Below are 18,190 nucleotides of genomic sequence, written 5' to 3'. Positions count from 1 at the left end.
TTTTTAAATGCTCGATTTTTCAAACAAGGCTTGGTCTTGATGACGTCACAAATGATGCACTTTGCCGCATCTTTCTACCGCGATTCCACGTTATGATAATCAAGAAGCAAATTAAAATTGCGCTCTACACTTGCGCTCTAGAGGGGGGCCATGGCCCCCATGGCCCCCCTCTAGATCCGCCCCTGCGATCAACCATATCGTTGCCAATACACGTGAGTAAAGATGCGAACTAAATATTTTACTCTGTGAATGGCATTTCATCATTTATGATGTCATCGGGCTGAAGCATAAACGTTGAAATCACGCCGATTTAAGTATTTTTTTAAAAATATTAAACTTTAACAAGCTATTTAAAAAATGGTCAACTCCTATGTTTTTAAGCATGCTCTTTCAGAAAAAAATACTTTTAAAATTTTGGAAACGAACCCATTCTGATTCAATTCCAACTTCTGTAATCGCTAGTGCTTTTAAAATTTGTTTCATATTAGTATATTTTTAATGTTAACTGCATGAATTAAATACTTTCTCTTATATTAAAAAAAAAAAAAATACAGCTTGCCAATGAAAGATAAAATTAATTATTTCTTGCATAAAACGTGCTATCTACAAAAATTTGTATATATATTAATATGAATCCGTTTGTACAAAATGCATTACCTCTCTTTTTGTATGAGTTTTTTTTTTTTTTTTTTGTGTACTTAATCATCTTTTTGTGTCTATACGTATATATACATATACTACAGATATAAAATGGATTATCACAAGAATATTTAATTTTTAATTTATGTATTTTATCAATTTTGTACAAAAGGGAATTTCTTTTAAGTATTTAGGTATTTTCCAAAATTTTACATTCATATGTAATATTGCTAACATTTTGATAGCAAAATTTTTATTTTCAAAGAAATTTAACAAACTAAATTTTAAAAAGTTTAATAAATCCAAAAAAGATTACATGTTGTTCAAATGACACTAAAATAATATTTATTAGCATTCTGAGTAAAATAGATCGAGAACGAAACATAAAATAAATCAATAAAATCAACTGTATTAAAGTGAGTGTACATACCTTTATTACTAACTCCAGGGGTGCCCACAGGGGGGATTATGGCGCAAGTTGCGCCATCAAAATTTTTTTTTTGGGGGGGGGGGTTTCCAGAAGGTTTTCTTTATTTTATTTAAAAAATGAAATTTTTGAATTTTGGAAAGAAAAAATATTTAAACTCATTCAACAAGAAATAGAAGCATTAATAATACTTTTTTCGCGTACTTTTCGGGGCCGTCGCTGTAGCAAGCCCCACCCCTCCCCGTTTTTCAGAAGTGTGGCCGCCAATTTCATTTTAGCGATGCAACTAACGAAGAAAAAAGAAAACTCTTCGTTGTTTTAAAAAATTAAAATAGTAATTATAAATGAATAAATGAAATAATGGTGACAAAAAAGTATTTTTTCTGTAAAATTTGAATAGCAAATGTAATCTTAAAATACAATTTAGGAACATCCATGCTTCTCTTTTATCAAAAGTAAGTAAGGGCCGCAGAAATGTACACTTCAAACATTTTTACTAACACAAAAAAAGTATTCAGTACAGAGCACTCTTCACTATTCCGCAGTGTGCGTATGTCTCCCAAGTCGGAAACTATGGGCTCGGCTCGAATTAAAAACATTGTGTATGGGTGCGGCAAAAAAATGGCAACCTTTTTGTATCAGTCTTTACGCGGACATGTTTAAATGCAGCCACATGATTCTTTTACTATTAAATTCTCATTATTTTTCTGTGCCAGTCATTTATCATGTTTCCATCGATTAATTGACACGCTTTTCTATGCAGAATGTCAAACAAACGTGTTGCAATTTTGGAGCTGTTTCGACAAGGAAAACGTCAATGTGAAATTATGCGTTTGCTCGGTGTTGGAAAGGACGTAGTGTCTAAAGCAATTGAACGATACAAGGAACTTGGCCACGATGGCCGCCGTTCAGGAAGTGGCAGAAGGCGGACTGTCAACACGTCTGCTAACCGCAAAATCATCAAGAAGAGAGTTCAACGAAATCCGAGGGTCTCCATGAGAAAAATCGCTCGTGAGACCGGCATAAGCGATCGGTCGGTCCGCCGAATGGCGAAAGAGGAGCTCAACCTCTAGGCCTACAAGCTCCAGAAAGTTCAGCTTTTCACCGACGACAACAAACGCGTACTACTTACTGCAAAAATGCCGCCAACTCAAGCGTCGGGCCGCTGCTCAACGATGGAAGCGTATCCTTTTCACGGACAAGAAACTGTTCACCGTCGAGCAAGCGCACAACTACCAAAACAACCGAATATGGTCCGTAGAAGCTCCAAGTACCTCAGCAGTCGTCGAGCATCATCAAAATCCCGCTTCGGTGATGGTTTGGGGCGGGATCTGCGCCAGCGGTAAGACCCCATTCGTTTTTGTGGATCAAGGGGTGAAAATTAACCGAGAAGTCTACCGCCGCGACATTCTTGAGGCTGTTGAGCTTCCCTGGGCTCAGCAGCACTTCGGCAATGCAAATTGGACTTTTCAACAGGACTCGGCGCCTGCTCACAAGGCAAAAATGACGCAAGATTGGTGCAGGACTCATTTTCCAGATTTCATCTCGTCGGCGGAATGGCCGCCCTACTCGCCGGACCTCAATCCAATGGACTACAGCGTGTGGTCCATTTTAGAGGCTAAGGTCTGTGCTAAGCCCCACAAAAATTTGGAGGCTCTGAAGCAATCTTTGCGCCGGGAATGGGCTCGATTGTTGCCGGAGGACCTGCGGCGCATCGCTGAAAATTTCAGGTCACGTCTGGACCTGTGTATCGCCGCCGGAGGTGGCCACTTTGAAACAGGCTGAACATGTTATGACCATAGGTCCATGCTATTCAGAGTCACAACTGACTACAACTGTATTTATGTCGAGGACTGCATACTAAGTGCCTTGCCTCCATTATTTTATATACCGATAGATGGCAGCACCATCACCGGATCGAACAGTTAATGAGAATTTAGAACTAGTCCAGGAGCTAATAGCTACCTGGTGCTAGCGCCCCCAGAGGTAAGGTCCATGCTATTGTTATTAATTGTTACATTTGTTAAAAAAAATTTTTTTGATAAAATTATACAAAAAAATAAAGTTGCCATTTTTTTGCCGCACCCTGTAGAGTAAAATTTCAGTAATGGGAGGGAGGGCAGGCGACCAAACTAACATGTTGCACGCCTTGTCTCTCGGCGGCCCTGGTTATACAAAGTCATGCTTCATAGTTCTGAAGTAAAAATAAAAATAAAAATACATAAATAAATAAGACAGCCCATAGGATAGGGGTCACCGAAACATTCCCATTTGTATATACTTTTTTTTTTTTTTTTTTTTTGATGAAAAATGTTGCCCTGAAAATCATTGCTAAGTGGAGAAAAATGCATTGGTCGCCGAAATAAATTTGAAATAGATAGATAGAGGGGGGAAAAACAGTTAAATGCAAAAAGAGATTCAAAGTACTATAATGAATACTCACACCAAAAGTTCTAAATGTTTGAATGCAAAAATCGTAAGTAAATCAAAGTTTGATCAAGAGATGCAGGTGGCATATTTAAAATAAAATGAAGTGGAATAGAGACCTAAGGTATCACAGAAAATTACTACATCCGTTCAAAATGTTAAAAGTCCTTTTTCTAAGGCCGCAAATGCTTGTATTGCAAGAAAACAAAAATATTGTGCGGGAAATTGAAAACTTTATTATAGAAAATCCAAGCAAATAATCGTGTTTGGCAAAGGAATTGGAAAAAAATATTACCACAGTATGTTTATCAATTATTGAAATTTACAATGAAAATAGGAGGGACGTAGCTAAACTAAAAGGAAGTGGGGGACACCAAACCCTTCTTTTTACGTCCCCAAAGATGGCCTGGAAGTGAATTTTTAACCGACTTCAAAAAGGAGGCGGTTATCAATTCATACCGTATGTATGTTTTTTTTTTGTTTGTCCACTCATAGCGTCTCACCTAGTGAACCGATTTCGATGATTCTTTTTTTAATGGATAGGGGATGGCTCAACTTAGGTCCCATAACTTTGTTTGACCATATTTGCTCTTTAGAGAAAAAGTTATGGGCAAAAAACAGTAAATTTTATGCAATTTCCCTATTAAATGATTTTGTAGTGAAGTTCGCACTTTTCATACGTGGATAACGGTGGCTCAGTGGTATAATTCTCGCCTCCCACACGAGCGACCCGGGTTCAAACCCCGACTAGGACAAAGTGAATTTCGTTTCTACTGTTTCCCGTATTTTCTCGAATCTTCTATTAATTTCTGTATTTTTCCAAGTCTGGAAAGTTCCAGCACTTTCTCAAGTTGTATATAAGGAGATATAACGTTCATTCGTGGTTCTGAATAAAGATCTCGAGTTGAGACTAACGAGTATTAGCTTCATTTGGCTTTCACATTGTCTTCGCTATCTTCATCTACGCGACAATAGGAAACTCATTGTTATAAAAGTTTGGTGGAGGCTTCTCTGAAGCAAGCATCAAATTTCTTCAAGGGATATTTCGATAATGGGGAATCTGGCGCTGTCGTCTCATTTTTGGCGTAAATAATTTTATTTTAGTAACCCTGCTGATTTATAGTAACCCTATGTGAATTATCAAAATCTTCCTTTCTTCAGTGCTATTGCTCCATAGTAGGGGTAAACCTAACCTGGAAGCGAGGTGATGCAGTGATTAGGATCTGCTTAGCCTTCACAATGCTACCATTAGGTTTGACTCAACTACTCTGTAGTATTTTTATCGTTATCATCTATGCCGATAACAGATGATCGGGGTTAAGTAAGAAAATACAGGATTGCATCATGAGCAACTTAGATGCTGTGGAATGTAAATTAGTTAGGAAAAACGTAATACTTAAATGGTTATAATTAAATTAACTACGCATGATTTCCAGAGAGGAACAAAGATAAGTTTTTAGTGCCAATCGCTTAAAGTTTAACGCGTGTCAATAGTTTTTTTTTTTTTTTTTTTTAGTATGGAGCATTTTTAAGAAAAAAAATGTGAAGTTTCGTGATGGTAACTTCTTATTATTTCTAAAATACCTACATTTACACTAAAAAGAATAAAATAAAAAAAAATTGAAAAAAAAAATAGAACCGACTTCAAAATTGCTCTAAAAAGTGAAAAATAATTTTATTCTTTAAACACCATCGATAATGCTTTTAAACATAATTTTTGAAGTTGGCGCAAAAACGATAGATAAAATCATTCGCAGCCATAACTCAAATCTTACTAATATTATATATGCGAAAGTTTGTCTGTATGGATGGATGTATGGATGTATGGATGGATGGATGGATGTTTGTTACTCTTTCACGCAAAAACTACTGAACGGATTTTGATGAAACTTTACAATAATATAGCTTATGCATCAGAATAACACATAGGGTAGTTTTCGCCCCGTTATGGGGGGCAGAACTCCCTTAGGGGGGCAATAAAACACAATTTTTGTATAAATTCTCTAATATTGGGATGAAAAAATACTTGCACATATTTACATTATATGTCCATCGAAAGCTCTGATTTTTCTGCTGAAGATAGCACCTGTTCGAAATTTCTAAGTAGAATAAGAAACGAGTTATGAGCTTTTTAGATCCATGTTTGAAGGCTTTCCTCAACTCAATACAGTATTTAGTGTATCATCTCAACTCCCTGTCGATAGCGACAATTGTTGTATTGTTGACTTTCTTTGCTTTTCGTGATTGTTCAAGGCTTTTCTCAAGTCAAGTCTTGAAGTAAGATTTTTGCACATGATTGGCAAATAATACATGATTTGGCTGATGATTTTCCATTTAAACGGAACTTTAATGTAATTAATGGTTTTTATTATTATTTATGCTGATTGAACACTTACTCATTATCCAAACAACCAGCAGATCGCCAAAATTTTTGCAGAAAGATTTCCGTAGCTGATGCATTTGGCAGTTTTTTCAACGTTGCTGTTTTTGAAGCCGAAGACTACGTCATAATGTTTCTCAGCTTTCACCATGTAAACAAAATATCGCCAATCAAAGAATTTTCAAAAGACTTCTTTTACTGTATTAAATAATCCAGCAACTAAATTAGGCAAATCCATAAACAGCACAAAAACTTCCATTAATTTTCCTTTTTGCACAATTTCAAACAATCACCAAATTTTATTACTTATTTTGGTAACATTTCGGATGAAACTGTTTAGCGCCATTTTATGGTGACCAAAAATATCTCAGCATCTGGCGACGATATCTCTGTAACGAAAATTAATATCATATCGTTTTACAAAGTAAGGAAGGAATGGGGGAGCATCATCGAAGGTACCCTGAAACGACTTTCGCAAATTCGGTAAAATCGCACCAAGAGCCACAATGATTGAAATTTCCCGAAATAACTAAAGAAAGTATAAGGGGATTACGAGCGCAGCTACTTTTTTTTTAATCACTTTGTGCTTCATTAGCCATACAGAGAAGGTTTTAGACTCCATGTTAAAAAAAAAGTATCAACAGATTAATCTTTTTAAACATGAGAAGATTAATTTCATGTTTTTTAAATTTGTATATGCTTAAATATAGTGCTTTCGGTTCTAAATCAATACTACTTTGTTCTTTATACTTATTGCTATTTTAGTTTTATGGGTAAGGAAGAAACTCGATTTTTAATCACGTCAAAAAGATGTGTTTTAAATTCTGTCACTTAAAACAGAAAACAAAAGCAAGTAACGATTTTTTCTAATAATTATTACTGACCCAGGCAACGCCGGGTATTTTTGCTAGTACAACTATAAATTTAACCAGGCCCAGTTTCTTCACTATCACATACATTATGCATTGATGGCAGCATATTTGAATAGCGATATAAATGTTTCGTTCGTAACTTGGATGCTTTTCTGAAAAAAATATGAACGAAGCATGGTTACACTGGATTTTACGTTTTGTTTTTGCGCCAACTTCAAAAATTATGCTTAAAAGCATTATCGATGGTGTTTAAAGAATAAAATTATTTTTCACTTTTTAGAGCAATTTTGAAGTCGGTTCTATTTTTTTTTTCAAAATTTTTTTATTAAAACTTAGGTTTTGAAAAAATCCCGGGAAAACGTTTTCAAACCCCATCTATTACGTCATTCAAGATGATCTACACCTAAGTATTTAGGACTGCAATTTCAAAAAGTTGTGAGAGTGCTCCCAACGTAACTTCCGAGAAACGCCCTCTCAATTAATCATTCATCATCATTCAAGGTCGAATAAATTTCGTCTTTTGAACTTTAATTTTAAAAAAACCTTAAAACTTCCTGGGGTGTCCGGAAACTCGTTCTCCAAATATTACCGAAGATCCTCAAAAATTTCATTGTTAAGGCTTCAATTCAGAAAATTTTTCGGGATCATCTCCAAAACCTTCTACTCCACTAATAGTATTTAAAATCGTCTACGATTGCGTTAGTTGAATTTAATTTTGAAAATTTGCCAGGGGAGGACTCCGAATCTCTCCACCCATTAAGATTACCGAAAATCTTCTAAAACTGCGGTTTCAACAGATCGAAATTTTTCCGAGAGAATGCCCCCCCCCCCCTCTATCTCTCTTTCGCCAACATCATCGAAAAATGTCTTAAATCTCGCTTTTAGTGCTTCAATTACGAAACAGTTCCGGTCTCGACTCTCTTTAAAACTCCCCCTTCCCCCTTTCATCGAAGGTTGGCTTAAATTACGTTTTCGGAGCTTTAATTTCAAGAAACTAGCTGTGCACTAAATTTTAACAAAAAAAAAAAAAGTCTACAATCGCGCTTTTAAGACTTCAATATTTCAAAAAATTTCGAGGAGGGGGCGCATCTCTCTTCCCCTTAATATCACCATAGGTCATCTAAAACTGCATTTTTCAAACTACAATTTTCAGATTTTTCCTGAGGGAGAGCCCCCAGCCCCCCCCCCCCTTTACGTGTCACAATCACAAATAATTCACAATTGGGAATGCGTGCTTGAAGTTTGCATTTTGAAAAATTTTAGAACGATGATTCCGAGTCTCTTCCTCCCTTAACATCAACATAGGTCGTCTAAAACTGTGTTTTTCAAATAACAATCTTAAAAATTCCGGGGGGGGGGTGAGCCCCAGATCCTGTCTTCTGAACATAATTAAATATAACGTACAATTGTGTTGAGAACTTAAATTTGGAGAAATTATCGGAAGACGCTATCCTGGACCTCCTCTCCCCCTTCCTCCCAAACTTAAAATATAGTCTAAAACTGCGTTTTTATGTAATCAATTTCGAAATAATACAAGAAGGTAGCCTTCCGACACCTCCTAATTCTGATTGAATATTATCCTTACGTGAAATACACCACCAGCTCAGTCAATTTCAGCCGAGGACTGCAGTTTCGTGCTTATTAGCACTCATCGGCCCGGCATAGGAGTGACTAGAGGGGAGTCAACATTTTGCGTTTGGGCTTGTGGTGCTTTCGCATCTTTACCCAGATTCACTGTGTAGAAGAATGGAATGGGAAAGGAATGGTGATCTGAATTAGCCTCCAACCATTAGGTGGTTGGGAAGAAGCTCAAAGTAAATCCCACGCACGGAGAAAGATTTTTTAATTTTTCAATTTTTTTTTTTAAATTAATTACATATATACATATTTACAAAGTGGAAGGGGCAATCCCATGATGGATGGGGAGAGGGCTAGATAGGGGGATGGGGGGAGAGGGTGTCTTGCAGTGCTAAGAGAATTAAATTTGGGATAGCGACTATGGTCAGGGTAGGGGTATCTTTCGTTTAAGTTGAAGTAGGCAGTTTGGTTGGCGATGGAGTTATTTTGATGGGTTGAGAGTTTGTCATAGAATGTTATTGCAGATTTTTTGATGTACTTTGTGATAGGGTCGACCTTTAGGTCCTTATGGATAGTTTGGTTTTTAATATACCAAGGGGCTCTGAGAGCTCTTCTGAGGGTTGAGTTTTGGATGCCCTGAAGCTTTTTGATATGGGTTTTGGCCGCGTAACCCCAGATTTCACAACCATACATGAAAATGGGTCTAATGAGTTGGGTGTATACAAGTTTTTTGTTTTTGATAGTTAGGTTGCTATGTTTATTGAGAAGTGGGTAGAGTAGTTGTAGTCGATCTTTGGTGCTGCCGATGACTTTTTTGATATGGGTGTTGAATCGGAGCCCTCCGTCGAGGGTAATTCCGAGATACGTAGTTAGTAGTGGGTGAGTAAGGAATTTCAGTATTGTAAATTTTAATTTTGGGGGGTCGTTTGTTATTCTTTTTACCTTTGGAGAAGATAATAGCTTTGGTCTTGTTGGCATTGATCTGAATGCGCCACTTTTTGAACCAAAGAAGCAACTTTTTCATGTGTTTCTGAAGTTTGAATTCTGCGTAAATGTTGCTATGATCTTTGGAGAGGAGACAGGTGTCATCGGCGAATTGGGCCGTGATGATTTGTGGGTGAGTGGTAATATCAGCTGTGTAAATGTTGTAAAGTGTTGGTGAAAGGGTACTTACTGCCTTGGGGGGTGCCGGCGATAATTTTGCGTGTGGATGAGGAGGTTTGATTTATTTTGACGTCGAAAGTTCTGTCTTTCAGGAAAGAGGCGATAAAAGCAATGATATAAGGGGGAAAATTTAGTTTAATTACTTTATAAATTAGACCTTTGTGCCAAACCCTGTCGAAGGCTTTTTCGATATCCAGGAATAAGGCAATTGTGTTTTGCTGGTTGTTGTATCCACTAATGATGTAATTAGCAGTTCTTAAATGTTGGTGATGTGTAGCATGGTGTTCTCTAAAACCATGTTGGTGATCGGGGATGCAGGAGGAATCTTGTACGTAATAGGGAAGTTTTCGATTTTTCAATTTTATTTTTATATGACAGAGTAACATGTGTGAACATCATAGGTGAAAAAATTTTTGCGATACGATTAGTAGTTTTTTTTTTAAATTAATTTTTAAATTTCAAGCCTTTGTGACGTCATGCGCTCTTCCGATAGAGGAGAAGCCGAAGGTCACGCAGGTCACGCATTCGACTTCGAAGACGAAACGTAAAAGGCTTATCTCCTCGCATTTAACTCCTCGCGTTTCTGAAACATTAAACCTCTCATCCTCTGGAAAATATTCGAATATCATCATTTAAGTTACATGAGGAAGATTATTCAGATTGTGCTTTAACGAATCCGGTCTCCATAGTGTGTTCAAAAGGATTATTGAATTTCTAAAAAATAAAAATATCAGCGCGCTCAAAATGTCCCTAGCGAAAACAAGGGATCTTCGGCGGAAGGCTGCCCATTCGCGCCCTGTGACGTAGGCTCGTGACGTTTCAGAAGAGCGTACTTTTGCGCGTGGATTTTTAAAAATTCATTAAAAATCAACCACGGTGTTTTAAAATTCGGCGATTGTGAATTTTTTAGTTTTGAGGGTCAATTAACAATATCCAATAGCCAAAATGTGAACATTTAATAGGTTGCAATTCCCTATTTTTGATGCGGGAGAGTACAGTCTTTTCAAGGATTTTGGAGAGATGGCACAATAGGGAGATGGGGCGGTAATTTTGTGGGAATGTCGGGTTGGAATTTGGTTTGAGAATAGCGACAATGTTAGCGTGTTTCCAGGGAGTGGGAAAATGCCCAAGTTGAATAGATTTGTTGATAATTTTTGTAAGACAGGTGATGGTGTTGATGGGGAAGTGTTTGATAACATTATTAGTGATTTTGTCATAACCGGAGGTTTTTTTGTTAGGGAGTTTTTCGATGATGTTCATGACTTCTTTTGGGGTGACAATGGAAGGGCTGATATTGGTGGCGGGCAGATTGTTGATATAGAGTCGAATTTCTCTATTGACCATATTAATAGTTGGTTCGTGGTAGGCTTTAGTGTTGTGTGTGAAGTGTTTCTCGTAAGTGTCGGCAATAGTGTTTGCTTTTTCAGTGTCAGTATAGCTTAAGCCTCTTTCGCCATGGAGGGGGGGGGGGGGGGAGGATAGATTTTTTGTTGCAGAGGGATTTAGTCATTTTGTAGAGAGAGTTGTCGTTGGTGTTAAGGCAGGCCAACAAGTTGCTCCAGTTTTCATTATTGAATTCGAGAATTAGTTTGTGGATGGTGTTTTGAAGTTTGTTAGCTTCCCGTTTATATGGGGGATAGCCAGTGCTTCGGAAATCTTTGATCAGTTTATTTTTATATTTGATGAGTCTGATGATATGCCTGGGGAGGGTGTAGGGGGGGTTTAATGTCTCTAGTGTAGCTACAGTCGGTAAGAGCAGATTGGATGGTGTTGGTGAGTTGTTTAACGGTATTGTCAAGGGAAAGTTGGTTGGTGATGGGGGGGGGGGTTACCAGGGACATTTTTGTGGAGTAGGTAGATAAATTTATTCCATTGGATGGAAGTGATTTTGGAATGAAAATTGTTATGGTTGGTGAGGGTGCCGAAGTTTAGGATGACAGGGATGTGATCAGTAGTGTTCCCGCTAGGCCGTTTTTGAAGGGCGCAGCGCTCTGCCCTTTTCCATATCAGCAGAATGCGCCCTGCCCTTCTTTTAGATCGCGAAATGCGCCCCGCCCTTCTCAAAAATAAGAAATTGCACCTTGTGTTTTTAAAAAGATGCCTCAACCATCGTTTCAACCTGCCGTGATATAGGGGCAATTTTATTTGTCCAGCGATCATTTGTAAAAACGCCCATGTCTTATCCTTGTTCCCAGAATTTCATCCTGAAAACGGCCCCATAAACAAAAGGGGAAGCAAACACCTAGGCAAAGAAGGGATGAGATTATCAGAATTCAAACAGGCTTATCAATAGGAAACAAAGGCCGTGGTAGCCTGATCGGTAAGGCATTGGACTCGGGACCGGAGGGCCTCGGGTTCGATCCTCGCTGGTCGAAGACCCACCGTCGTCATTAATGGGGACTGGGCGACGTTAAATATGCTCGTGGTCTCAATGTCCTCCAAGTGAAACGATACCTCTGGGGGTGCTAGTACTAGGTAGCTATTAGCTCCTGGGCTAGTTCAAAATTCTCACTAACTGTTCGATCCGGTGATGGTGCTGCCATCTATCGGTATATAAAATAATAGAGGCAAGGCACATAGTATGCAGTCCTCGATATAAATACAGTTGAAGTCAGTTGTGACTCTTGAATAGAATAGAATAGAATAGAATAGGAAACAAAGGCATGTTCTTCCCTTCTACTAAGGGTGGTTTTTTGAAAGGTTGTGGGAAGGAGTAGGGTCTTCTGGGAAGGGAGAGAGCCTTGTTTCATTCCTCCCCATCCTTGATCTTCTGAGAATCAACAATGAGAGGGAATAGGACATTTTCCTAACATTTCAGCCCTTTGTGTCCGTTCTTCGTCTGCACGTGGAAATTAGGCTTAGCTAATTTTAGCGCATTGCTAGTGATTCTGTAGCAATCTTTTCACATCTGTTTCTGGAAAGTTAACTTTCTGATTGTTTCCTAAGAAGAACATAGTACAAAGCTTACTGGGCTAAAATGCAAGGGTATTTTTTAAATATCTTGGATTTTTAACCCCCATCCCCAGCCCCCCTAAAAAGCCGTTTGAAATGGAAACATCGCATTGACAGGGCGTTCATTCAATTCTTTCCTTTTTGCTAAGTATTTTTATTATCTTTGTATATGTGATTCATATAACAGATTATTTAAAACACTTATTGACATAATAAAAAGCATACTTTTGACATACTTGTGCTTTTTTCTAACAAAAATAATCTTGCACTGTTTCTTTTTCTTTTATAAATATTATACAATTGATTTTTAAAAAAATCACACAATTAAAATGCTGAAATATTAAATTTTCACAAAAATTGTCTGAGATAAAAAATCTTAGCTTGGCCCAAGCTGCTTATGCATTGCATTTAGGAGCGCATACATCTGCCAACACATTTGTGTTATGAATTTGAACTCCAAGACTAGGAAATAAAGCTAAAATAAAGTCTTTTTAGTTTTGCAACTTGCTATCACTGCATTTTTGAAGCACTGGCACACAGTATTTTAAGTTAATTATTCTATTTGAAGCGTAATGTATTTAAAAAAGGAGAATTTACACTCATCAAAAACACTACATCATTTTTGCAAGGTATTTTAAGTGTTATTTCTCTTTTTTTTGTAGGTGGGGGGGGCACTCAGTACTTTTTGAGTGGTGCATCATTGGTCTTGGGTGGGGGGGACACCGCGTTGAAATAGTGCCCTTTTTAAAAAAGTTGCCCCTTTCAAAGGCCAGCACCCTGCCCTTTTGTTTCTAGAGTGAACACTAGTGATCAGAGGATAGTTCAGTGAGCGCCTCAATATTATGGCTCCAATTGATAATTTTGGTGAGTGTGATGTCAAGGACGGTAACACAGTGGGCGCGGTGTTACCGCTGAAATGGGTGGGGATACTGGGGGTGATGATTTTCATGCCTTCGTCAACCGCGAAGTCCAAGATTTGTTTGCCTCTGGGGTTCCCCTACCGTAATTCCAATTTTTGTGTTTGGCATTGAAGTCGCCGAAGAGGATGCTTTTGTCATTTCTATTGATGATGGATTTAAGTTCAGAAACATCAAGTGAGTTGGTGGGGGGGGGGGGATGCAAATAGATGCAATGGTAATGGGATGATTGTTTATGACAATTTCAATGGAGGTATTTTCGAGTGTGTTTGAGTCGAATTGGAGAAGGGTGAAGGGGAGAAGGGGAGGCCCCGTCGAATATAAATCGCGGTGCCCCCCCCCCTGCGGCCGATACGATTATTGCGGACACAGGTATAATTTTGGATACGGGAGCGTTGAAGGGGGGGGGGGGGTTGGAGGTGGGTCTCCTGGACTAAGCAAAGGTCCGGAGTGTTGCTGCCCAAAAATGAGAAAGTTCAAGTTTTTTGGCCATGCTAAGGCCGTTGGCGTTCCACGAAATAATAGAGAGGGATGGATTAGACATGATGGGAACTGGCAGACAGAAGTTGAATAATGGTTTGGAACTGATTGACTAAAGTGATGAGGATGGGATTAGTTTGATAGTTAGTAAGATTATTGAGGGGAGTTATATTGGGAGTGGGATTTAGTGGTTGGGAGTTTTGGGGAGGGGGGTTTTGGGTAGGAGATATTTGGGGGGAGGGCGAATGAGCCATGGGTTGTGTGTTGGGGGATTGAAGGTGCTACGTTGAGTGTTGTCGGGGTAGTTGGGGGTTGGAAGAAAGGGGTTGGTGGGGGAGTTGATTCGGGGGACGTTTAGGACAACCCGAAAAGTTGGAGGTGTGGGCACCGCCACATAAACAACACCTGGCGGGGGTGGTGAGTGGTTTTTGGCACTCATGGGTGAGGTGCTGGCCGGAGCATTTAAAACATCGTGGGGGGTGGGAACAGAAATTTGAGTGATGGAAGAATCTTTGGCATTTGTAACACTGGGGCAAATTTTTCCTTTTCAGGGGTTCAATGGTTACATTCAGATGACCTAAGTTGGTGACTTCCCAAATTTTAAGATTGGCTGCTGTCTTTTTGCATTGTACCAAAAATAATGGGATGGGGATTTGATTTTTTCCTTGTTTCATTTGAGTGATATAGTCAGCGTTGATGTTATGTTTGGTTAATTCTTCAAAAATGGTGACAGCTGATGTGTCAAGAGGGAGACCTCTAATGGCTGCTTTAATTAGTTTTTCTTCAGGGAAGGGAAATGTATGGTTTTCAATGTTTTTTTCAGCGATATAGTTTTTGATTGTCCTATATGCTTCAATAGTAGGAGGGAGGATCGTAAGATTGGTTTTTCCCTTTAGGGTTCCTTCAATTTTTCGGTTGGTAAGTTTACTGAGTTGATTTAAGAAGACAGGTGAGTTTTCAATGTTGTTTATAACTATGGGGGAGATTTTAACGGGGATGTTTGAGTTATTTGGGGGGCCAATATTTCTAGCATTGTTAGATTGAGGTTGTGTGCTGGGATAGGGATTTGTGGAATACCTATTTCTAATGGGGGGTAGCGGAGCACTAGGCTGAAAGGGTTGTGAAAGTGGGGTCGAGTGATTGTTACCTTCATTGTGGGTCTGTGGCAAACTGAAAATCTCCTGAAGGACACGTTCAGTTTCATTTTCAATGTACATTTGGGAATTGTTTGGACTGAAGTATTCATTTGGTTCGTTAACATTATGTTTTGGTGCATTATTTGAATTTTGTTGGGGGAGACTCTCAGCATGAAAGGCTGGATTTGCGATGTTTGTTGGGTCGGCGGGAGCCTGAGCAAAGTTATTTTGATTAGCGATATCAAAATCAATTTCAAAGTTACTGAATGGAGGCAGGTTTAGGTCATGATCTATACTATCACTAAGGGCATCGTCTCCACGTAGAAATTTGCGGCTATTATCACCGTCAGATATACTTCTTTGTCTCTTTTCCCTATTGATTGGTATTTGACCGGTAGGTTCAACAGGGGTATGATTAGCATTATTTGTTTTCCTTTCCGCAAGCGTTTGAGTGAACTGATCCTGCAAATTTTGGAATCTATCGTGTAGATTTGCAATTTTAATTTCAGCTTCGTTCTTAGCTTCCTGTGTCTTAAGGGTCACCATGTCTATAGATTGCTTCTTCCTTGACATGCATTATTTCTATGTATTTTATTTTTCAGTTTCATTAAGTGAGTGGAATTTTACGAGATTTTCACTAGTTATCCCAGTCAATTTAGCCGTGAGCCTGTGTAAAGCCTGGGAGATTTTAGCGTTACTAATTAGTTTTTTGATTTTTTCAAGATTGAAATTTCCAGGTAAGGACAGTGAATCTGTGGGTGAGATAGCGAAAACATCACTTACCGAATAGTTATCGAGGTCCGGGATTTCAGGAGTATCCATTTCGAGGCTGTGGTCGTCACCTATAATGTGCTGGTAGGAAGCCACGGGTCGGACGGCGCACAGTGGAGTATTTGACTGAAAATCCTGGCAAAAAGTCCAAAATTAAAAATTTACCCGATTTTTATGAAAATTTATTCCATGATAGTTGACTAACTGGTGCATCGATCGGCACCTGTTCTGGAAACTTGAGTCACATACAATTGCTCATAGCCTCAGTGAAAGATGAGATTTCTATAAGAATTTTCGCTTTTTTGTTACGTTTCAGCTTAATTATTACGTTTCAATGTAGATCTTTTTGTGGCTTTCTAAATGAATGGAATTGAACCAAACCAATTTTACGGTATGAGGAAATGTCAGGGCTTAGTGCTAATTATAAATCAAAGTAAATATTTTTATTTTCTTTTAGTGAAAAAAATAAAGAAAACTTGGTACGTGAGATTTTTAAAGGCTTTTCGCCTTAATTTATAACTAGAGAAAGCTTTTTAAATGGGTGTCGGGCTTGGTCGGGCTGTTTTGAAAGTTGCATCGTATTTGGCAAAGTCTCTAGTGCTAATTTCAGCAAAAAAATCTTCCGCCTACAACTGCCCTTTTTTTAAATGATTTTTTTAAAAAAAGTGCATAATCCGATCTTTTTGTGACAAGTTATGATTTTAAACTGAATTTACCTATAAAGATTTAATAAATTTGCAAAAAAGTTATCATAAGTACTACTGAATGAAAAGATTGACATATTTGAGAGCACAAACAACAATAAAATTTCAGACACGAGTTTCATGGTTATGAGAAACCGCTTCATTAATGTGTAAAGATGTAAGTTATGGAATGAGGATCATCCAATTAATTTCGAAAACGCTTACCTTTATGCATCGCTAAAGAGATTCACTGCACCCCTAAAACGTGTGTTTGCGTTCAGTTATGTTAATTTTCTCAAGTACGTTAATGAGTTAATAAATTAAATTATTTTGTGATCTCGCTTAGAAAATTTGCTCGTCCTTAAAATTGAGATAGATTTTAGGTAAAATAAATAAATATTTATATTTTTTCAGATCATTGCTGCAAATAATGTGCCGGGGGAGGGGGTCTTTCCCCCTTATACGTAGCAAAAGGGGGAAATACTCCCCCCCCCCACACACACACACTTGCTAGCGTTAGGAGACAATTGTAATTGTCTCCTAACATTCCTACGCTAGCGAGCTATCCATATTTAAGACATTTTACCTACTCATTGTGAAATTAAAGTTATATAAAATTTTAGTTCCAAAGTTGTTCGTACAATTTTTAGCGGGACACATCACACGATGTAAAACTAAGGATCGACCCAAGGTACGAGTACAATATATACAATTCAAAAACAAAGAGCTTTTGAATATCCATTTTCGAGTGTTTTTACAGTTATAATATCCTAGTTCATTTATTTTATTTATTTATTTATTTTCAATAGAAAAAAGGTTCTTTGTAACCCCGAAACCCTTGTCTTTAATTCTTTTTGTGCATGATTAACTCAGAGTTTTAATAATTGAAACCAAACGAAAAGAATAAAATTGATTATTTTTTTGGTTTGAAATTAGTGTTTTGTACAGAATACTAGGATTTTTTTAACCGCTTTTTGCTCTTTTCCCCCCTTGAACAGTGCACTTAATTACATATCTTCAAAGGAAAACAGCAATTCGCATCGAACATGTTTACTTATCACTTGTCTAAGCATTATTGGCAAAGAGCCAACCGTGGCATTCATTTCGGATCGAGTGAAAATTATTATTGAAAATTTTTATTTCAACTCATTGAAAAAAAATTCATTATAAATCAGTGAAAGAACATAACTTCACCGTTTTCGCTGTAAATGAAAGGTAAGGGTGTTCATATTATTTCCTTAAAAAATTTCAGAGCCATAACATTATTAGAATATTGGATGCAAGAATTTTAGTTTACATGATTGAATAATTGAAAAAAGTCGAAAAAGTGACCTCCCTTTGTAAATTCTTAGAAATTCGGTTAATTACGTTAGAACTTCAAACAAACCATAATCTTGAAGAAAATTATTTTTCCTATCTAGTGATGTATTGGGTTTTTTTCTACGTTTACTAGGATCGTTTGTACGGTCGTAAACATGCAAAAGTCTAAACCGTGGATAAAATATTAAATATTTCATTTTCTAATTCAAATTTTAAAAATCGAGTTTCAAATTGTAACATTAAACATTTCAGACAACTTTGTATACCAAGTTTCATGTCTATAAGTGGGATAGCTTCGCCGTACAGCGCACAAACGCACACAAGGATGTCGCCTTCAGAAGAGTGAAAATTTCAAACTAGTTTTGGCCAGGATTTTCAGTCAAATGCTCCAACTGTGCGGCGGAGAGGCAGGAAGGTCGACGGGGAGAGCGGGGAGAAAGAACC

At 37.8% G+C, this 18,190-nt stretch overlaps 1 protein-coding gene across 1 annotated transcript in view; it reads left to right on the top strand.

Moving 5' to 3' along the window:
- Positions 1–2,569: 2,569 nt before the first annotated feature.
- LOC129228320 (vacuolar protein sorting-associated protein 53 homolog) overlaps positions 2,570–18,190 on the top strand; it is a 52,810-nt gene continuing 37,189 nt past the window's right edge. The window contains exon 1 of the mRNA XM_054862995.1: positions 2,570–2,689. Within this exon, the coding sequence (XP_054718970.1) occupies positions 2,570–2,689 (120 nt within the window). The remainder of the gene's footprint in view (positions 2,690–18,190) is intronic.

The sequence above is a fragment of the Uloborus diversus genome, chromosome 8 (genome assembly GCF_026930045.1).
Source record: "Uloborus diversus isolate 005 chromosome 8, Udiv.v.3.1, whole genome shotgun sequence".
Taxonomy (NCBI): Eukaryota; Metazoa; Arthropoda; class Arachnida; order Araneae; family Uloboridae; genus Uloborus; species Uloborus diversus.
Note: the sequence above shows the minus strand (reverse complement) of the source record. Positions and strands in the feature narration are given on the sequence as shown.